General features: G+C 36.8%; 1 protein-coding gene and 1 pseudogene across 1 annotated transcript in view; one reads left to right on the forward strand and one right to left on the reverse strand.

Moving 5' to 3' along the window:
- MDGA2 (MAM domain containing glycosylphosphatidylinositol anchor 2) overlaps positions 1-23,641 on the forward strand; it is a 339,368-nt gene that overhangs the window by 193,372 nt on the left and 122,355 nt on the right. The window contains exon 6 of the mRNA XM_070431541.1: positions 4,882-5,151. Within this exon, the coding sequence (XP_070287642.1) occupies positions 4,882-5,151 (270 nt within the window). The remainder of the gene's footprint in view (positions 1-4,881; positions 5,152-23,641) is intronic.
- LOC139021214 (nucleolar protein 16 pseudogene) lies at positions 5,536-6,435 on the reverse strand (annotated as a pseudogene).

Consider the following 23,641-nt stretch of genomic DNA (forward strand, 5'->3'; position numbering starts at 1 on the left):
AAGCTCAGCCAGTGTGGCTCAGGTTGTTGAGCATTGTCCCATACACCAGGGGGTTGCCCTGGTTGCAGGCTTGAGTCCCAGTAGAAGATGTGCAGGGGGCATCCCATCAATGTTTCTCATCGATGTTTCTCTCTTCCTCTCCCTTCCTCTCTCTGAAATCAATACATTTTTAAAGAAAAAAACGCACATTACATTTATGAATAAAACTAGAATTAGAAGGACAGTTTAAAGATATTTGTTTAAAGAAGCAAGAACTTCTTTCAACAAATAATAGATTGGCAGTGAAAAGAACAATAGTACAAAAAGTATATGGAATAACAGGAAAAGAATATGAGACTGGGAACATTTGGTGTGGTAGTCCTAAAATCTTTTAGTATCTTGCTAGAAGGGATAACAGGTAGAGCTGTACAGTTTTGTATTGTACAGCTCAAGAGGTTGCTATAAATATCTAATCAAGGACTTGATTGTGTTGTGCAGTGCAATCCTGAGTGGTCACATACAATTTCTTTAATTAAATAAAGCCCATTGTTAGCACCCAGAAATAATTGTCATTAATTATGACCATCTGGAGTCATTAAGAAAAGGACTATATTTTGACTACTCTAAATAAGGAGAGAAGTATGTAACACCTTTTAGAAATCTTCCTACCAAAAACAAATATATTAGGTACGAAGTATAGCAAGTTTTAATTACATCGAAGAAAATCAGTTAAGCCAGATAAATGAACATGTTGCCATGGGTTGAAAACCACATTCACCTGTAGTACAATGTGCAAGGTTTGCTTAAGGTTTACACTTGATATTATGACTGACAGTCAAATAAATTCAGGACAAATAATTTATAAAATAAATGTGTATACTTGTGTTACCTATTTTATTAAAAATGGGTATCCAAAGCTTGGGGACTGAGTCTCACATGGAAATAATTATAATTCACCAATGTCTTTATCTGCTTCAAGGTTTCATACTAGTTTGGAGACTCTGAATTTTATATTCATAAGAACATCATTTGGTTCCTGACAGTATAATCCAAGCTCAGTCATGACAATCTTTTCTGGGAGGCAGCTAGAAAAACAACAAAAATTAAACAACTAAACTTTGTTAGTTTTACCAGCTTATGCTTTCTTATCATCTCTTTTTAAAAAAATATTTATTTTTGAGAGTGTCACAAATGTCTCCCCTTATGTAGTATGTGTCCTATAGGGACAATTGGTCAGTTTATTTTCTTCATTAGATTCCTTATTTGTTTATTTAGACTTTTAGATTTAGTTGTTGATTATATGTATTTATTGCCATTTTCTTCTCCTCCTCCTTCTCCTCCTCCTTCTCCTCCTCCTTCTCCTCCTCCTTCTCCTCCTCCTCCTCCTCCTCCTCCTCCTCCTCCTCCTCCTCCTTCTTCTTTCTTCTTTCTTCTTTCTTCTTTCTTCTTTCTTCTTTCTTCTTTCTTCTTTCTTCTTTCTTCTTTCTTCTTTCTTCTTTCTTCTTCTTTCTTCCTTCTTCTTCTTCTTCTTCTTCTTCTTCTTCTTCTTCTTCTTCTTCTTCTTCTTCTTCTTCTTCTTCTTCTTCTCTCTTCCTCTTCTTTTTCTTCTTCTCTCTTCCTCTTCTTTTTCTTCAAGAATATCTTTCAACATTTCATGTAATACTGGTTTGGTCATGATGAACTCCTTTAGCTTCTTATTGTCTGTGAAGCTTTTTATCTGAACTTCAATTCTAAATGATAGCTTTGCTGGGTAGAGTAATCTTGGCTGGAGGTCCTTGCTCTTCATCAATTTTAATATTTCCTGTCAATCCCTTCTGGCCTGCAAAATTTCTGTTGAGAAATCAACTGATAGTCTTATGTGCACTCCCTGCTTTTCTCTTGCTGTTTTTAAGGTTCTCTCTGTGTCTTTAACCTTTGGCATTTTAATTATTATGTGTCTTGGTTATTTGCTTCTTTGGTGTTAGTCTCTTGTTTGGGACTCTGTGCTTCCTGGACATGTAAGTGTATTTCTTTTACCAGGTAGGGGAAGTTTTCTGTCATTATTTCTTCTTGTTTTAACATTTTATTGATTTCAAAGAGGAAGAAAGTTGGAGAAAGAGATAGAAACATCAATGATGAGAGATAATCATTGATTGGATGACTCCTGCATGCCCTACACTGGGGATAGAGCCCGGAGCCCAGGCATGTGCCCTGACCAGGAATTGAACTATAATCTCCTGGTTCATAGGTCAATGCTCAACCACTAAGCCACATCGACCAGGCTATTTCTTCAAATAGATTTCCAATTTCTTGCTCCCTCTCTTCTCCTTCAGGCACTGCCATGATGAGAATATTGGTACGCTTGAATATCTCCCAGAGGCTCCTTATACAATCTTCATATTTTTGGATTTTTTCTTTTACTCTTCTGATTTGGGTGTTTTATGCTTCTTCATATTCCAAATTGCTGATTTGATTCTTGGTGTCCTCTACTCTACTGTTGATTCCCTGCTGTAAATTATTCTTTATTTCAGTTATATATCCTTCATTTCTGACTGGTTCTTTTTATGTTGTTCATGTTCTCACTAATTTCCTTGAAAATTTCACTAAGTTCCTTGACTATTGTTTTGAACTTTGTATATAGTAGTTTGCTTGCTTCCATTTAATTTAGTGCTTTTTCTGGATATTTTGACTGTTTTTTCATTTGTGACATGTTTCTTTGTCTCTGCATTTTGGCTGCTTCCCTGTCTTTATTTCTATGTGTTATATAGAATTGCTATGTCTCCTGAAATTTGTAGAGTGGCCTTGTGTAGTATGTGTCCTGTAGGACCCAGTGGCTCAGCCTCCCCAGTCACCTGAGCTGGGCACTCTAGGTGTACTCCTGTGTGCATTTTCCTGTTCTTGTTGAGCCTTGATTGCTGTTAGCATCACTGGGAGGGATTGACCCCCAGGCCATCAGCTATGTGGACCAGCTGCACTACAGTGGAAGAGTTGCTGTGAAGGAGACATTCCTATGAAGCAAGACTTGCTTCAGTGGGGATTTGGTGTTCACTGAGTCTGCCGCTTGAGTGTGTTTCTCATGGATGTGGTAGAGTTGTAATCTTGCATTGTTTGAAGCTGTCCACTGGGTGCACTGGCTCTGGGGCCTCCTGGGAGGTATAAAGTCAGCCACTGCCTATGCCCTGCCTGGGGCCACGCATCATAAGTTACAGAGTGATCTGCAGATGGTTGCTACTTGTGTTGGGCTTAGAATTGCCTAGGAGAGGCCAAACTGTGAACCATGACAAGCTGCTGCTAGTGCCAAGCCTGGGACCACCTATTGAGAAGTATGGGGCATACTCAGTATAGCTACTACTTGTTTTAGAGATTTTAGGAAAGTATGAAGCCTGAGCCAATACAGGCCATTCATATGGAAAAACCACTCCAAACAGCGTGATTGGGGCTGCAAATTGGATGGGGCAGGATCTCATGGAATCATCAGGGCCTGACAGACAGTGTGGGCCAGGTTGATGGGACTCAGCTATGGTTCCTGCCAGTCAGCTCTGGGTGGGCAGAGATCTCAACAGAGGAAGGATGACCTGTGTGAGCACCTTCCTCTAGGTCAGCGGTTCTCAACCTGTGGGTCGCGACCCCTTTGGGGGTCAAATGACCCTTTCATAGGGGTCGCCTAAGACCATCGGAAAACACATATTGAATATATAATTACATATTGTTTGTGTGATTAATCACTATGCTTTAATTATGCTAAATTTGTAACAATGAAAATACGTCCTGCATATCAGATATTTACATTACGATTCATAACAGTAGCAAAATTACAGTTATGAAGTAGCAACGAAAATAACTTTATGGTTGGGGGTCACCACAACATGAGGAACTGTATTAAAGGGTCACGGCATTAGGAAGGTTGATAACCACTGCTCTAGGAAAAAGCTGTTCCCAGTTCCTGCCCTGATGCCTGACAGTTTAGTTCCTCCCCATATGGCCCTGGATCCCTTCTATCTGCTGCCCCAGCACTGGAGTTCAGAGGGAGTGAGTCCAAGTAAGTTTGTGCACAGGCCCTTTAAGAGGAACTGCTTAGGAATCTTACCAACCCTCCTATCTCCCTCAGCCTCATTCCCCTCTGGTTTTTACAGACCAAAATTACAGGGACTTTCCTTCCCAGCAAGGAACCCTTGATGAAGGGCTGGGACTCCTTGCTCCTCACTGGGACCTCCACAGCCAAGATATCCCTCCCAATTAAAAAATAACTAAATAAAAATGCCACATGTGGGTGTTGGATGAGCCCATTCTATGCCTCTACCCTTCCCCAGCTGAAAATCCTGTGCCTAAATATGACTCCATCCACGTCTTATACTCCGTCCCTATTGCTGGATATATTTTAAAATAACTTTTCACAATAAGAATAGCTATTGCTGCCCTGACTGGTTTGGCTCAGAGGATAGAGCGTCGGCCTACAGACTCAAGGGTCCCAGGTTTGATTTTGGTCAAGGGCATGTACCTTGGTTGCGGGCACATACCCAGTAGGGAGTGTGCAGAAGGCAGCTGATCGATGTTTCTCTCTCATTTATGTTTCTAACTCTCTATCCTTCTCCCTTCCTCTCTGTAAAAAATTAATAAAATATATTTAAAAAAATAGCTATTGCCTTACCCTGGCTGGTGTAGCTCAGTTGGTTGAGCATCCTCCCATGCACTGAGAAGTATTTGGTTCGATTCCTGGTCAGGGCACACGCCCAGGTCATGAGCTAGAACCCCAGTTGAGGGTGTGCTAGAGGAAGTCAATAGATGTATCTCTCTCATCAATGTTTCTTTCTTTCTCCTTATCCCTTTCTCTCTCTTTCTCTCAAATCAATAAAAACATAATCTTTTTAAAAAAGAATAACCATTGCAACATATTTTACCCGTTTTAACATTTCTTTCCTACAGATCCTCCTGCTGTGGAACCAGCATTTTTGGAAATCCGGCAAGGACAAGAGCGAAGTGTCACTATGAGCTGCCGGGTTCTGAGAGCTTATCCCATACGGGTACTGACCTATGAGTGGCGCTTGGGCAACAAATTATTACGGACAGGTCAGTTTGACTCTCAAGAGTACACAGAATACCCGGTGAAGAGTCTTTCCAATGAAAACTATGGGGTTTATAACTGTAGCATCATAAATGAAGCTGGAGCGGGGAGATGCAGCTTTCTTGTTACAGGTAAGATTCCAAATATTTTGCATATTGCATATATATATACATATATATATATATATATATATTCAAGAGATCTTAAGCTTATGCCAATATAAGAATGAAAGCATTTTGAAAATTTATGGAGCATACTATCAGCAGCTCAACTGTTCTTGTTAGAACTCTATTTGTTTTGATGAAAAGTCTATTTTACTAAGTAGTTAAGATAGTTTATGTGTCTAAAAATTAGACAGAAGTTTATGTGAATTCAAGGAGAGTTGGTGATAAAGTTAGTTAACTAGCTTTATTTAGATAAAATTGCAGATGTTAATGAATACATATTTTATTCTGCAATTCTAAAATCCCTTGGGAACCAATACCTGTTTGATTTCTTTTTTTTTTTTTGTGAAATAATATAAAAACCTTCTTTCCCAGAGCAGCAAGAAGAGACATTTTAGGGGCTTGTAGGAGAAACAGGAGAATTTTTCTATGGTTCATAGCTGAAGACAGACAAGAAAATGCCCAGTGCCCAATCACACTCTGCCTGTGGTCCTGCTATGGAGCAGTGACACTCCTCATGCTGCCCAAACCAGGCAGGCCTGGCCCCGAGAATGGGGTTTGGCCAGCCTCTGTAGCCACACCCCGCTCCTTGCCTTAAACCCTGGCTCCAGCTTCTCGGGTCCAGGAGGCTTCAGCCTGGGACAGGCGTCAACCAGTCACGCAACCTCCATCGCATTCTTCTGCAAAGAATGAGCGAAGGCTTCCCACTCCGCTGGGTAAAAGCGCTTATAGACGTTAATCTTATTTCGAATCTGTTTCGGGGTATCTTGATAATAATTCTTCTCATCCCGGGCCATAGCCTTGTAGTCCTCCCCATGGTTCTCCACCATGTAGCATACGTAGTCTATGAGGTCCCGAGACAGCGTATTTCCTTTCTTTTCCGGGAGGCTGGCTTCTGCCTCGAGGTCATTCAACACATAGGGCTTCCTTACGAGCTGCCGTCTCTCGTCTACGTCCACCTCCATGGCCTGGACCTTTCTCTTACGGAGGGGCACCGCCTTATTGGGGTCCATAGCCAAGCCCATCTCGGCCAGGTTCTGCCGCACAGACTTGGTGTGGTCCCAGGCATGTCGGATGTGGGAGCACTCGATCCGCGGGGCTGCCTTCCGTTGAGCCTCCGGTTCAGACGCTTCCGGTTAACACTGTAACCGAACTTCTGCCGCCGGGTCTTCCCCTTGGCCTTGGGCATCACGCCGACCACCGCTCAGGCAATTCAGACTCGGCGCCTCTCGCTCCCAGAACCTCGTGTCGTGTAGTGTCGTGTCGTGTAGTCCCTGTTTGATTTCTTAATAGCAGAAGAGTTCTTTCTTTATAATTTGTTCTTAATTATTTATTACTCTTAATTTGTGGTGAATTTCTATTTTGTCCTTGGCTTACTGTAAATTTACAAACATTCAAAGGGAAAGCAGTAAAGTTGTATCGCGTATAATGAATTACAAGTATCAACATTTGTATGTTATTATTTTTTAATGTATTAAAAGAAATGTCAAGTCTGTGTTCAACCTCGGTTACATATTTAAATTATTTTTATTCTCTATATACTAAAATAAATTTGAGTGGTTTTTTTTGTTTGTTAGTTTTTTTAATTCTCACCTGAGAATATGCTTTTATTCATTTTAAAGAGAGAGGAAGTGAGAGATCGCGGGAAACATCAATGTGTGAGAGAGACATTGATTGGTTGCCTCCAGAACAGGCCCCAGCTAGAAATGGAACTAACAACCTAGGTATGTACCCTGACTGGAATCAAACACACAACATTTTTTTGATGTATGGGATAATGCTCCAACCAATTGAGCCATCCAGCCAGGACCAATTTGTGTTATTTTTTAGGTAGGGTTGAGGAGTATAGTAAAAAAGAATATATAACCATTTTTATTATTATTTTGTCTTAGTTAATATTTTTATAACAGTTGGAGTGTTTATGTTTGTAAAAGAAAAAACCAGACATTGTATGTAATCTAAAAAGCAATTGTAAAAATTATGATTAAAGTTTTTTAGACTTCATTAAAACTTCTTCATTGGTAATATAAATTTTTATTTAAGAAGATCTTATAAGAAAAATCTCTATCTATTAATTATTTAGACATTTTTGCTTCCTGAAATGGAATATTAGGTAGATAAAATATAATTAATTGACCAAAGATGTCTTATCTGCTGGATCTTATTACCTCTTGGTTTTCCCAACTCTTTTTATTAACATTCAGTTGAACTTAAAACTTTTCTACATTGATTCTTAAAGTAAACTAATACAATAAAATCTAAAGTTCCTACGACAATATTATTTACATGGTGATGCTAATTTTTATCCCTAGGAATATTTAAAAAGGAAAATGAATGCAGTGACATAATGTAATTTCATTCATTCTATGTCTATGGATTATTTTCTCAAAGCAATAAGAATCACAAAGATAATTTTTTTTTACATATTGATGCAAATAGAGCATCAGCCTTTCTTTAATCTGCCAAACAAAACTGACATATAAAATTAACTACATCCCTTTCTCAACCTGTGGGGCATATACATTCTAATTTTCTTCTATGACACTGTTTTCTAACTTCAGTCTAGTTTGACTATGCTGACTGCAAGATTTTCACTTGCTCTCTATTATGTGATACAAATTCTATTTTTTGAACTAGAAGACACGCTGAGACAAGAAGGAAAACTAGCTCTATTTTCCCATTTCAGATCCATAGGGTGCAATAAGTAGATTTTGAAAGCTACAGAAAGGAATAAATCTGTTATGGGTTGCCCTACAGAGGGAGAGGAAATGGCCCCATGTATTAATTTGTTTCCAGTGTACATTTTTACTTTTCAGTCTTCAGACCAACCTCATGGTTTCAGTATATTCACATACAATCTAAAATAGTTTTGAAGAAAGAAAGGGAAATGATTGAATTCTAAATACAGTATAATCCAGGGAAATACATTTAAAAACAATTTTATAAAAACAGAGACTAGAAGAAACTTTGGAAGGCCATTACTTCTTCTAAAACATATCAGAAGTAATCATGGATTTCCTACAATGCAAAACCCTTTGAAGCTATAAGGAAGAGTGTGAATATAAACTGTGCAAGGATACATATATTTTGTGCATATACTTTTATCCACAAAACAGATATTTTAAAAGAGTTCTGTTTACTTCCTGAGAACTAAATTAACTATGAAAATTTCAAACTTTTATTGTTACAACTTTTTTACTAAGTTCAAGAGGACTCTCCAACTTGTCATGCATGTTATATAGTCACTCAAAGTGGACTTGATCTCACTACACATAAAAATGTATAGAATTGAACTAAAAGGCAATAGAAGCCCTTACATTTATTTTAGCTCCCAGAAAATGCTCAAAAGTTCAGATGTGTTTTCTCTATTTATATCAGGTGTGGGTGAGAGTATGGAGGAGGGAGAGTGGGGTTGTGTTCACTGAGAACTCATAGAGGAGTTGAGAATATTTTCCTGTAAAGGAACAAAAAGAATGCATGCAAAGATATTTTGGGAATAGTGATCAACTCAGCTAATAATTCACTGTCCATCTTAGAAAAATATTAATTACAGTACTATAAAATACTGTGTATTTTCATTTATCTTATTCACTGATATTGTTAGGGAGAAGATAAGCATAGTTCTTTGTGGCTTAAGTAAACTTTGTGAACTATGGTAGGAACCCAAACACCATTTAACATATTTTTATATGGGAAAAATTTTCCAAGTTCCAGAATGTATGTATGCATAGTTAAATGTACTTATACTTGTAAATCATTAAGAATTTGATCAATAGAGACACCCAAGGTCCTGGGGGATGGTATAAAATGATATAAAATTAGTGTAATTGGAGTTCTAGAAGGAAAGAATTAGAATGGGACAAAAAATGTCAAACCCATGGATCCAAACATATTTTGGTACACAAAGCAAGAAAAATGAAAAGAAATCTATACCTAGGAAAACTATAATTCAATTGTGGATAACCAAAGACGGAAATTTTCAAAGCCAGAATCAAAATGATATTCTGATGATATGCACGACAATTACCCACTTTTTTAGCAACAATATTGGCTAGAAACTACTGGAACCACATCTTTAAATCTTTAAACATCTTTAAAGTACTGTCAGTTTGTAATTTTATATCCAATGAAAGTATACATTAAAATAGGACCAAATGAATATGTTTTTTTCTGGAAAATGAAACTAGAGAATTAGTAGTCAGCAAAAGTATACCATAAAATATGCCAAAGAGTATTCTTCATATTAAAAGGAAGGGTTATCAGTGGAAACCAGGGTTTACAGGTGGAAGTATAGGATATTTTCCTCCTGTTTTCTTATAGGAATTTGTGGTTTCAGATATTATGTTCAAATCTTAATTCATTTGCATGAATTTTTGTGTATAGTGAAAGACAAGGGTCTGATGTTATCCATTAGCATGTCATTGTCCAGTTTTCTCCAAACCATTTATTGAAGAGACTTCTTTCTTCATTGTGTATTCTTGGCACCTCTGATGAAGATCAGTTGACCCAGACACAAAACTTACTGTTTATTTCTGGGCTCTTAACACATACACACAAACACAAGAGAACTTTTGGAGGCAATGGGTATGTTTTTTACCTGGATTATGGCAATGGTAACGTGAGGTATCCATATATCCAAACTTACCAAATTGTATATATTAATTATGTGCAGTTTTTTGTATACTGATTATCTTCTATAAGGCTGGGTGATAAATGAAATCAAGCTGATAAGATCCAGGAAATAAGTAAGTAAAGATAAGTCTATGTTTCTATTTTTCTTGTAATTTCCCTAATAAATAGCCAAACAAACAATGGGACAGCAAATTCCAACTTGGGGACCAACCAACTGTTTTCCTCAATAAAGGTTAATTGGAATATAGTCTTCCCCATTTTTTTATATATGTCTATGGCTGCTTTCATGCTACAACATGAAAGGTGAGTAGTTGTAACAATAACCATATGGCTCATAAAACATATACTAACTAGCCCTTAAAGAAAAGTCAGCCAATCTTTGGATTTTAGCAAAAATAATAACACTGTAAGTTAGGGTTTATAACATATTATGAACTAAAATGTAACAATAGTATCACAAATAATGGGATTCATTTGAACTATACTGTTGTGGGAAGTGAATAGAGACCACAGAGAATCATGAAGTGTGAAGTGAGATATATTAAGTGGTACAATACTGCCTCTAATAATGACTCTAAATAGAATCAATAAGTTAAGGTTGCATAGTTTCAGAAACTTATTTTATAGAAATTTATAAAATTTTTTTTTAAAAAGTGGTGCATCAAAGGAACTAAATATATTTGAATTTACTCAAAATGACACAGGAAAAGAGCACTAGATGAACAACAACAACAACAAAACATTGAAAGGAAAAGGAAAAAAAAGCATAATGGTAGACTTTCACCCAATTATATCAATAATTACGTGAAAAGTAATCGAAATTAAATAGGACAGGATTTAAAAAGCAAGCTATCGCCCTGACTGGTTTGGCTCAGTGGATAGAGTGTCAGCCTGCAGACTGAAGGGTCCCAGGTTTGAGTCCATTCAAGGGCATGTACCTTGGTTGCGGTAGCAGGAGGCAGCTGATCGATGTTTCTCTCTCATCAATGTTTCTAACTCTCTATTGTTCTCCCTTCCTCTCTGTAAAAAAATCAATAAAATATATTTAAAAAATAAAAAAATGAAAAGCAAGCTATCTACAAGATACACACTGCTGTCTACAAAAAAACACACATTACACTAAATGCAAAGACACAAAGAGGAAGAAAGGAAAGCGATGGAGAGATATAAAAACTTTTAAACAACAGACATAAGAAACCTGAGATCCCTATATTATTATAAAACAAAGTGCACTTCAAGCCCTAGCTCATTTTGCTCAGTGGATAGAGTGTCGTCCTGTGGACTGAAGGATCCCAGGTTCTATTCCAGTCAAGGGCACATGACTGGGTTGAGGCCTGGATCCCCAGTAGGAGATGTGCAGGAGGCAGCCAATCAATGGTTCTCTCTCATCATTGATGTTTCTATCTCTCCCTCTCCCTCTGCTCTGAAATCAATAAAGATACATTTAAAAAAAATTTTCTTTTAAAAAAGTGTACTTCAACACATAAAAAAATTTAAGTGCTAAAGAGGGACATCTTATATAATAAAAGGCTAATATGGAAATTGTCCTCTTGACTGGAAGTTTGACCAGGGAGCAGGGCCAGCCAACCACCCACGGCCCACCAACTGCCCATGGCCCCTCCCCCTGGCTGGCCAGGGAGGGCTGACCAGACCCCACCTGTGCACGAATTGGTGCACCAGGCCTCTAGTTTAATAATAATAAAAGAAGAATTTATAGAAAATACCTAAGAGTTATAAATATGTGTCTCTAATAATAGAGCTTCAAAATTTATAAATAAAAGGGTGCCAAGAAAAATAGTCTGTTCCATAAATATAGCTAAAAGGTTTTTTGTTGTTGTTTTTTAATTGATTTTTAGAGAGAGAGAGGAAGAGAGAAGAGGGAAAGAGAAATAAAAAAAATAAATCAATATGAGAAACATCAATCCGTTGGCTTCCATTCAAAACCTAACCTGGAATTTAACACAAAACCTAGATATGTGCCCTGACCAGGAATCAAACCCACAACCTTTTTTTTTTTTTTTTATGTGGGTTATGGGATGACTCTCCAACTAACTGAGCCACCCAGACAGGGCACTAATGGTTTTAACATCTATGAGTATTCAAGAGAATATATACACAGAAAATTACAAATTTTAGAAAACCTGGATTATACTATCAAGCTATTAAGCAAAATGATATTTATAGATCATTATACTCAAAGTTGTAAACTATACATTATTTCATGTGCACATAAGATGTTCACCAAAGTAGATAATATGCTAATGAAACATTTTTATTCAAAGACTAGAGGCACAGTGCATGAAATTCATGCACAGTGGGCGGGGGGGTGAGGGGGTTTTCCTCAGCCCGGCCTGCAACCTCTCCCAATCCTGGAACCCTCAGGGGATGTCTGACTACCAGTTTAGGCCAGATCCCAGTGTATCAGCAGTCAGACATCCCTCTCGCAATCCTGGACCATTGACTCCTAACCATTCACCTGCCTGATCACCCCTAACCACTCTGCCTGCCTTCCTGAGCACCCCTAACTGCTCACCTGCCTGCCTGATCACCCTTAGCTGCCTCTGCCTAGGTCTCCTGCTGCTGTGGCTTCATTCATATGGTGTCTGGAATGACATCCAGAAGGTCTTTCGGCTGTCCGGTCTAATTAGCATATTATGCTTTTATTATTATAGATTATTATAGATTGGGAGCAAGACAAAAATACTGTCACCAATCATGAATATTGTACTGCAGGTTCTTACCACTGCAATAACAAAAGAAAAGTAAATAAAGAGTATAGTGGTTACCAGAGGGGAAGAGGTGGGAGATGAGGTGCTTAAAAGGGCCAAGTATCTGGTGATGGAAGATGATTTAACTTCGGGCTTTGGACACACAATCCAATATATAGATCATGTATCACAGAAATGTATACTTGAAACCTATTAACCAATGTAACCCCAATAAAATTAATAAAAAGGTAAATAAAATGTATAAGAATCAGAAAGAAGTAAAGCTACTTCTATTTGCAGATCATATGGTTGCTTTGGTAGAGAATCCTAAACAATTTATAGGAAAATTGGCTTGAATTAATAATATAATTTAGCAGTAGCATGGGATGCAAAATAGTATCTAAAATCTATCACATTTCTGTATAATAGCTCAAAAATTGAAATTGAAATGTAAAGATATTTTTCCAATTATATCAAAATGTGAATAAATGTAATAAAGTATGCACAAGACAAACTGAAAAATACAAAATAAAATATTGAGGGAAATGAAGCATGACCTAAATAAATGGAGAAATGTATCTTGCTCATGAATTGGAAGAATGAATATTGTATTGATGCTTGCTGTCTCCAAATTTATTTATAGATTTAATGCAAAACTTTCATTATGTTTGGTTATTTTTAAATATATTTTGATTGATTTCAGAGAGGAAGGGAAAGGGAGAGAGAGAGATTGAAACATCAATGATGAGAGAGACAAAAAATTAAAAATGGAACTTCCATTTGATCCAGTAATCCCACTGCTAGGAATATATCCCAAGAAAACAGAAACACCAATCAGAAAGGATATATGCACCCCTATGTTCATAGCAGCACAATTCACCATAGCTAAGATTTGGAAACAACCTAAGTGCCCATCAGCAGATGAGTGGATTAAAAAACAGTGGTACATCTACACAATGGAATACTACGCTGCTATAAAAAAGAAGGAATTATTACCATTTGCAACAGCATGGATGGAACTGGAGGGCATTATGCTAAATGAAATAGCCAGTCAGACAAAAATAAATATCACATGATCTCACTCATTTGTGGAATATAATGATCAACATAAACTGATAAACAAAAATAGAACCAGAATCATAGAAGCATTGAACAGACTGTCCAACCTATGAGGGAAGGCAGGGGATGAGGGGGTAAGAGATCAACCAAAGGACTTGTAAGCATGCCTATGAGCATAACCAATGGACACAGATGGGGGAGAGGTGGGGAGGGAATGTGCTGGGGGTGGGGGCGGCTGGGGAGAGGTCAATGGGGAAAAATGGAGTCTTATGTAATACTTTAAAGCAATAAAGAATTTAAAAATAAATAAAAAAATAAATAAAAAGTAAGCCCTCAAAAAAAATGGGTAAAGGACCTAAAAAATAAAAATAAAAAAAAATATGAAAGAGAATCATTGATTGGCTACCTCCAGCACATCCCCTACTGGGGATCAAGCCCACAACCAGTGCATGTGGCCTTGACTGGAATTGAACCCAGTACCCTTCAGTCTGCAGGCTGATGCTCTATCCACTGAGCCAGACCAGCTAGGGCTGTTTTTGCGTTTGTTTGTTTGTTTGTTTGTTTGTTTTTGAAAAGCATACTCTAGATTTGTTTTGAAAACTAAGTTCCAACAATAGTTAGGGTAGGGGAGACTTCATACCACTTATTATAAAGCCAAGCAATCAAGGCATGTGGTTTTGTATAAAGATAAATATGTGGATCAATGAGACAGGATAAAGAATCCAGAAATAGACCTCTATGGTCACATATATGGTCAGTTGAGTTTTTAAAAATCGCCAGTATTATCCATTGTGGAAATGATAGTCTTCTGAATAAATTGTGCTAGACCAATTGGATATCCATATTAAAAAAAAAAAAAAAAAACATATTGAACAGTACCTCACACTACCCACAAGATTAATTTAAAATTAATTGTAGACATAAATATAAGAAGATAAAACTAAAAATTTACAAAATAAACATAGAAGAAAATCTATGCAAATTTGGAATATGCAAAGATTTCTTAGAAAGTAAAAAAGATGAAAGCACCAATCACTGGAAGAAAATGTTTGAAATGCATGTGTGTGACAAAGGTCTTATATACAGAACATATAAATAATTATTACAATTCAATAATAAGGTAGTCTAATGAAGTATTGGCAAAAGACTTGAATAGACACTGCAGAAAAGAGCATACAATTGATCAATAATTGCATAAAAACTGGTTGCCAGAGAAATAAGATTTAAGCCACAACACTACACACACATTATAATGGCTGAAGTTGAAAAGACTGATAATGCCAAGTGTAGATAAGCATATAGAGTAACTGCAGTTATCACACACTGCTTCTGGGAATGTAAAATGGGGTTACTTTTTTGAAAATAGCCATTAGTCTCTCATAATCTTAAATGTGCACTTACTAACAAGCCATTTCACTGGTAGATGATTATACAAAATAATTTAAATCTTATGTCTGCACAAAGACTTATGCACATTGGGTGGTGGACACACAATCCAATATATAGCAGCTTTATTTGTAATAACCATTTCCATTATTCTCATCCATTAGTCATTTCTTCAGGATGATGGACAGAGGCAAAAATATCCATCAGTAGGTGAATGGATAAACATCTTGTGATCTACTCAGTCATAAAAGTGGATAGATGAATTTCAAAAACAACATGTTAAGTGAACAGAACCTGACACTGAAATGCATACTTTAATTCCATTTCTCTGAATTTCCTGAGCAGGCAAGAGGAATATTTAGTAATAGGAATTAGATTCTCATTTGGCTATAGTTAATTGATTACAAAGGAGCAAGAGGTAACTTTCTGCACTGATGGAAATCTCCTATATATGGATTGGTGGGGGTGATTACATAGTTAAATATATTTTTCTAAACATATGAAAATCTGGTCTTAACATGTGTAGATTTTATTATATTTAAATTATACTTCAGTAAAGTATCTATATTAATAAAAGGGTAATATGCTAATTAGACTGGACATCTTCCGGATGACCTTCTGGATGTCCTCCCAGACAAGCCACAGTAGCGGGGCTGAGGCAGAGGCAGTTAGGGGTGATCAGGCCAGCAGGGGAGGGCAGTTAGTGGGACAGGCTGGCAGGAGAGAGGCAGTTAGGGGCAATCAGGCAGTCAGAGAGGTTAGGGGTGATCAGGCAGGGAGGCAGAGGAGGTTAGGGTCAGGCAGGCAGGCAGGGGAGCAGTGAGGGGCATCAGGCAGACAAGCAGAGTGGTTAGGGGCGATCAGGCAAGCAGGCAGGTGTGCGGTTAGGAGCCAGCAGTCTGGGATTGCAAGAGGGATGTCCCGAATTGGAGAGGGTGCAGGCTGGGCTGAGGGACCCCATCCACCCATGCAAGAATTTCATGCACCGGGCTTCTAGTTACTTAATAAATGGGTGATATTTTATAACTAAAGTAAAGTTGGGATTTGGAGGTATTTCATAATATTAATGGAATTTGTTTATTTAATGCTATAATATATATAATTTTTCTAATCCATATTGTGTTAATATAGTCAAGATAATTATTACAAATGTTCCTCAAGAATCCTTTGTTCCTTTTTCTTCCCCTAACTTCTAAATTACTTTCCTTTAGACAAAGACACTAACCTGTTTATCTAAACAGTATTTCCCCTCCCAAGGAAAACTATCATCTTTTCTCAATTATATCCTGTAGTTTAAGAGATAGTGACTGTTACATTAAGAATATAGAATGATATAATATGTTGGTAACAATGACCATGTACACAAGTTAAATCAGAAGGATATGAATCAGGTTTTGTAGGGTTAAAGCTGTAAGCAAGACTGCCATTGCTGGGTAGAATAAAGGGAGACAGAGATATCAGCATAATAAAGTAGCCACAGGATTCCAAAACTATTTCTCACAGCTTCTCATATTATTTTGGTCAGGAATTGGATCCAGTTAATAGAGAATAAGAAGATAGCAGACTGAAGTCATAAATAGTTTCCCCTGAAAGAAAACAAACCTTCATAATATTTACTAACACCAAGGAAGAATAAAACAAAGAAATGAATACAGAAATGAATATGTATATATGAATATTGTGTATTTAGTATTTCTATTTCTTTTTAAGGGTTTGTTTAGCACTTTTAGTAGAGTTGGATTTTTCACTAGATGTTGGGTGGTAATAAAACCAATCGAGGGAAGAATCAGAGAAACTTTTAGTTCCATAGAATCAAAGCCATCTCCCCAACCTCCAAGTATCTATTTAAGCATCTGGCCGCTGTCCATCATTCTGAAGAGATGACTAATGGATGAGAATAATGCAAAACTTGTTCCAAAGACATGCCGGAAACCAGATAAAATGGTCAGTAGAGAGATTCCACAGATGGTTATCCACAAACTGACCTATCCCCTTTCCTCAAGGGAGATTTTGTGATGAAGCCACAAGTTGAGAAAGTCCACAGAGGTTTCCTTTTTATAAATTCTTTTCGGGTTTCAGACCAGAGGATATAACCAAAGTCTGATACTTTCACATTACTTAAGAAATCTCCTTCTTTCATCATTCTAATGAGCTTTATCTATTTCTAAAGAACTCATCAAAACGGCAGTTACTAGCAGACAGGATATGACTGCAGGCAGATACCTGCTTTGCAGTCAAATCCAGGCCGGTGCTTCTTAGCAATATGATAAGAACTGTTATTTATGCTCTAATCTTTTTCTTATGCTAGGAGTCTTATTCATAGATCTTTTGGTTATTCTTAGGGAGTCACAGTGATTCAGTTTCAATAACTAGTTTCCTTTATTCACATCTAAATCCACTTTATTAATTCAAGTTATATGTTTGGGAGAAAATAAATGTTCCTAGAAGATAAACAACATACCTTCTGGGCTCCTTTCCAACTCACTTGAACAACTCTTGCTCCGTGCCTAAATGATATTCAGCACATTCATATTCAGCAATGGACCACCCACGTGTGCAGCAACAGCACTTGCCAAGAAGTTAATGTGGCCTATAAGTACATCATTGAACACTGAGTTCTCTCAGCCTGAGAGCTACTGGGTCAGTTCATCTATCTGTTCCCCTCCGTGCACACATCACAACCAATGCTTCTTAGTATGAACACGAGGTTTTTAGATATTTTGTAACTTTTAAGATTTTAGAAAATATATAGCTTTAAAGAATATACTTATTTGCAGCTTATTATATATTCATTGTATCTAAGTTAAATAAGAAACATGTAGTACTCATTCTATACATTTAGTCAGTCCTTACCTTCATTAACTCCTGGGTTGATGATACTTTTAGATAATAATATAATAAGGCAATTCTAGTTGAGTCCAAGGGTAAATTTTAATTTAAGTTTCTGTACTCCCAATGGCGAGAGTGGGGATCTTCTTTAGATTAGTGGAAGTAGCATTTTACTAGGAAATGCACCTGCTTGTGCAGTATCTGTGTGTGAATTCGAAGAACAGTGTCCCTTTCTTGAAGCAGATGTAGCTCCTGTACCAGGGAACACATGGCTGTAAGCAGAATAGAGCCTGGATTCCAGTCACACTTACCCAAGCACACTTTGTAGTGAGCAACCATACCAAAGATGTTGGATGTGAGAATAAAAAGGGCTTTGACAGCACGGGTTCAGAATGAAGCTTTGTTACTCACTAGTTGCTTACCACAATGCAAATTGTTTAAGATCACTAGTCCTCACTTTCATCTTTTGTAAAAGGAAACTGATAAGAGTAGTCTCATTCTGCAGGGATTGTGAATATTACAAAACATAATGTATGCAAGTTGATTAGCATAGTGCCTGACAAATAGTAAACACTAGCAACAAAAGTGCATTTAAAAAGTAGGGACATTCTTGGCATCTCAGAGCCTAGGTCAGCCTGTCCCGTCTGTAGCATCAGCCATCCATCTGCAGAGCCTCACAGAGACAGGCTGTGAGGTGTTCTGAGAAGGTACCCACCTCAGAGGCTCTACCCAGGCAGATGGTGCTGCTCAGGAGATGAGGAGGGTGTGCTGCGGGAAAGATTAGACACCCATTCTTTCCCTTTTGTCTAGACAGAACTGCTTTATCTTCTAGATTAACCTTTCTCCTAATGCTTTAGATACTGCAATTAGGATATTTTCTGTGACCAGTGAGACCATGAGAAACAGGCTTACAAAGCCATGAATAGAAAGACATCAATACAAAGCATTTCATGATAACTTATCCATCTACACAGACATATTTGTAGTATAAGAAAAGAAAAATTCAGTACCTGACGGATTTTACAAGACTGAACAAAAGTCAATTGAACCTCTGAAATTGAAATATTGCATTGTCTGTGGGATTCTGTCCTTTGTTACAACACACTCTATTTGAAATTTTCTTATATTGGTATTTTTTTACACAATTTTTCAGTTACATAATTCTGATTTACATAGAATTTCTCCACACTATACACAACCTCAAGGAAAAAGTATATTGCCTATTCCTTGACTGCCCTTGTGATGGAAGCTAGATAAGAAAAGGATAGGAAAACAAGGTCATTGGCTTTGGATTACATGTGAGAAGTTTGTAGATTCCCAGGAGAAACAAGGGAACAGTTTTGGAGGTTTATAGACCCTAATAAATAGGTAGAAATTTTGGTTATTCCATACATTGGCTCATAAATATTCTTGGATATTTAAGGGGGATCCAGACACTATTTCTGCTTCCTTTCTAGTCCATATAAGAATTAGCAACTTGTTTTCTAAATTGCTAGATACTTCAGTGATTTGATTCTCCAGCAATATTTTTTTAGGTATGAGATGCATAGAATGAGCTGTGTTTAAATTTTTTTCTTTATTGATTAAGGTATTACATATGTGTCCTTATCCTTCCATTGCCCCCCTACCCTCCTACTCATGCCCTCACCCCACTGGTGTCTGTGTCCATTGGTTAGGCTTTCATCTATTTGAATCTTTCATCCATTTTGAGTTTATTCTTATGTATGCTGTAAGTTGATGGCCTAGTTTCATTTTTTTTGCATGTATCTGTCCAATTTTCCCAACACCATTTATTAAAGAAACTGTCTTGACTCTTTTGTATGCTCTTGCCTCCTTTGTCAAATATTAATTGAGCATAATGGCTTGGGTTGATTTCTGGATTCTCTGTTTTGTTCCAATGATCTTATACCCGTTCTTCTGCCAGTACCAGGCTGTTTTGATTACAATGGCTTTGTAGTATAACTTGATATCTGGTACTATGATCCCTCCAACTTTGTTCTTTGTGCTGTGGCTATTCAGACTCTTTTTTAGTTCCATATATATTTTTAAGCATTTTTTTCTAGATTTGTGAAATATTCCTTTTGTAATTTAATATGGGTTGCATTGAATCTATAGATTGCTTTGGTTAGTATGGACATTTTAATGATGTTACTTCTACCAATCCATGAACACAGTATATTCTTCCACTTGTTTATATCTTCCTCTATTTCTTTTTTCAATGTCCTGTAGTTTTCTGAGACCTCCTTAAGTTTATTTGTAAGTATCTTAATTTTTTTGTTGCTATGGTAAATGGGTTTGTTTGTTTAGTTTCTCTTTCGGAGAATTCATTATTGGTGTATAAAAATGCCATCAATTTCTGAGTGTTAATTTTGTATCCTGCTACATTGCCACATTAATTTAGTAAATCTAGTAGATTTTTTGGTGGAGTCTTTAGGGTTTTCTATGTACAATATGATGTCATCTGCAAATAATGAGAGTTTTATTTCCTCCTTTCCAGTTTGGATGCCTTTTACCTCTTCTTCTTGTCTAATCACTGTGGCTAGGATATCCAGTACTATCTGTGTATATAAAAGCCTAAGCAACCGAATGATCGAATGACCGAATGACTGAACAACCAGTCACTTTGATGTGCACTGACCACCACGGTGCAGACGCTCAATGCAGGAGCTGCCCTCTGGTGGTCAGTGTGCTCCCACAGCCAACCTCCCACAACTGGCCAACCTCCCAAAGCCCCTCTCCGCCGCACTGGCCAAACTCCTGCGGCCCTAATTGGCCCCAATAGCCGGCCAGGCTGAGGGACCCCACCCATACACAAATTCGTGCACCAGGCTTCTAGTGTTGAAAAAGAGTAGTGAAAGCAGACCTCCCTGTCTTTTTCCTGATCTTAAAAGAAAATGCTTTTGATTTTTGCCAATTGAGTGTGATGGTGGCTGTAGTCATATGTGGCCTTTATTATGTTGAGATATGCTACCTCTATTCCCACTTTGCTGAGAGTTTTTATCAAAAAATTGGTATCAGGTTTTGTCTAATGGTTTTTCTGCATCTATTGATATGGTCATAAATCTTGTCTTTCAGTTCATTTATGTGAAACATCACATTTATTGATTGCAAATATTGTATCAGCCTTAAATTCATGGAATAAATCCCACTTGGACATGGTGTATGATCTTTTAAATATATTGCTGGATACAATTTGCTAATATTTTGTGGAGGATTTTAGCATCTATATTCATCAGGGATATTGGCCTGTAATTCTCTTTCTTTGTAGTGTCTTTATATGGTTTTCGAATTAGGAGAAAAAGACCTTGGAGGTGTTTCTTTCTCTTGCATTTTTTGAAATAGTTTGAGGAAGATAGGTGGTAGTTGTTTGAATATTGGTAAAACTCCCCTCTGAAGCTGTCTGGACCAGGGCTTTTTTTTTTCTGCTTCAATTTCTTCTATTGTTATTGGCCTATTCAGGTTTTCTGATTCTTCTTGATTCAGTTTTAGAAGATTGTATTTTTTAGGAATTTGTCCATTTCATCCACATTGTCTAGCTTGTTGGCATATATTTGCTCATAGTATTTTCTTACAATCCCTTCTATTTCTGTGATGTCAGTTGTTACTTCACTGCTTTTGTTTCTGATTTTAATTATTTGGGTCCTTGATCTTTTTTTCTTGATTAGCCTGGCTAAAATTTCATTAATTTTGTTTATTTTTTCAAAGAGCAGTTCTTGGTTTCATTGATCTTTTGTGTTGTTTTTATAGATTCTATGTCATTTATTTCTGCTCTAATCTTTATTATTTCCTTCCTTCTACTTACTCTGGGCTTTTCTTGCTCCCTTTCTAATTCATCAAGCTGTATGGTTAAATAGTTTATAATTAATTTTCCTTTTTTGAGGTAGGACTGTAGTGCTGTGAACTTCCCTCTCAGGAAGGTTTTTGCTGTCCCCCATAGATTTTTGATTGTCGGATGTTTGTTTTCATTTTTTTCCATGAATTTTTTTATTTCTCTCTTGATCTCATTGGTAACCCATTCATTGTTTAATAAAATTCTATTTAGCTTCCATGTGTTTTAATATTTTTGAGTGTTTTTTACTGTAGTTGAATTCTAATGTCATTCCATCATGATCTAAGAAGATGCTTGATATTATTTCAATCTTCTTTTATTTGTAAATACTTGTTTTGTGTCCTAACATGTGGTCTATCTTTTAGAATGACACACATGCACTTGAGAAGAGTGCATATTCTGCAGTTCTGGAGTGAAATGTTCAATAAATGTCAATTGAATCTATCTGATCCAATGTGTCATTTATAGGTTCTATTTACTTGTTAATTTTTTGTCTGGTAGATCTATCTAGTGAAATCAGTAGGGAGTTAAAGTCCTCTACTATGACTGTGTTGCTGTGCATCTGTCCCTTAAAGTCCTCCAGATGTTTTCTATACATTTATGTGCTCTAAATTGGTGTATATATGTTTACCAGGGTTATATCTCCTTGTTGGATCGATCCCTTTATTATTATTTAGTAACCTTTATTGTCTCTTGTGATGGCCTTCATTTTGAAGTCTATTTTCTCAGATATGAGTATTGCTACCCCAGCTTTTTTTTTTTTTCATTTCCATTTGCATGGGAAATTTTTTTCCATTCTTTCACTTTCATCCTGTATGAATATTTTGTTCTGAGTTGAGTCTCTGGTAGACAGCATATATTTGGATCCTATTTTTGTATCAATTCAGCTACCCTATCTCTCTTGATTGGAGCATTTAATCCATTTACACTTCAGGTTATCATTGATAGCTACTTATTTATTGCCATTTTACTTCTTTATGCTTATGTTTCTCTCTCTATATAATTATCCTTCTCATTACAGTAGTCCTTTTAGCGTTTTTTGCTGTGCTGGTTTTATGGTGACAAATTCTTTAAGCCTTCTTTTAAAAAATATATATATCTTTATTGATTTCAGACAGGAAGGGAGAGGAAGAGATAGAAACATCAATGTTGAGAGAGAATCATTGGTTGTCTGCCTCCTGCACGTCACCTAATGGGGATCAGGCCTACAACCCAAGCATGTGCCCTTGACCGGAATCAAACCTGGGACCCTTCAGTCTGCAGGCTGATGCTCTATCAATTGAGCCAAACCAGCTAGGGCAAGCCTTCATTTTTTTGTTTGGGAAACTATTTCATCATCTATTTTGAATGATAGCCTTATTGGATATAGTAATCTTGGTTTCAGATTCTTGTTTTTCATTACCTGGAATACTTTATGCCATTTCCTTCTGGCCTATAGAGTTTCTGATAAAAAAAAAAATCAGCTAACAGCCTTATGGAGCTCCTTTGTAAGTCACAAATTGCTTTCTCTTGCTGCCTTTAAGATTCCCTCTTTATCTTTAAATTTTTTTGCATTTTAAATTATGATGTGTCTGGGTGTGGGCATGTTTGGGTTATTCCTTGGGACTTTCAGTGCCTCCTGAACATGTTGGACTTTTTCCTACACCAGGTTAGGGAAGTTTTCTGCCATTATTTCTTCAAACAAGTTCTCTATCCTTTGCCCTCTTTCTTCTTATTCTGGTACTCCTATTATTTGAATAATGTTATGTTTCACATCTTCCTTTAGTTGTCTTCCTGTTTTTAAATTGTTTTTTTTTCTTTTTGGTTCTCTGATTGAGTGATTTTTTTTTCTTACCCATCTTCTTATTCACTCATCTGCTCCTCGGTTTCCCCTAATCTTCTGTGTATTCCTTCCCCAATGTTCTTAATTAGTGTTATACACATTCTTCATAGTTACTCTATCTTTTTTTCATGTTGTTGAGCATCTTTACCATCTTTATTCTGAACTCTATGTCTGGTGAATTTCTTATCTCCA

This window comes from Myotis yumanensis, unplaced genomic scaffold (genome assembly GCF_028538775.1).
Source record: "Myotis yumanensis isolate MYYU_CA2020_CCGP unplaced genomic scaffold, mMyoYum1.0.hap1 SCAF_1, whole genome shotgun sequence".
NCBI lineage: Eukaryota > Metazoa > Chordata > Mammalia > Chiroptera > Vespertilionidae > Myotis > Myotis yumanensis.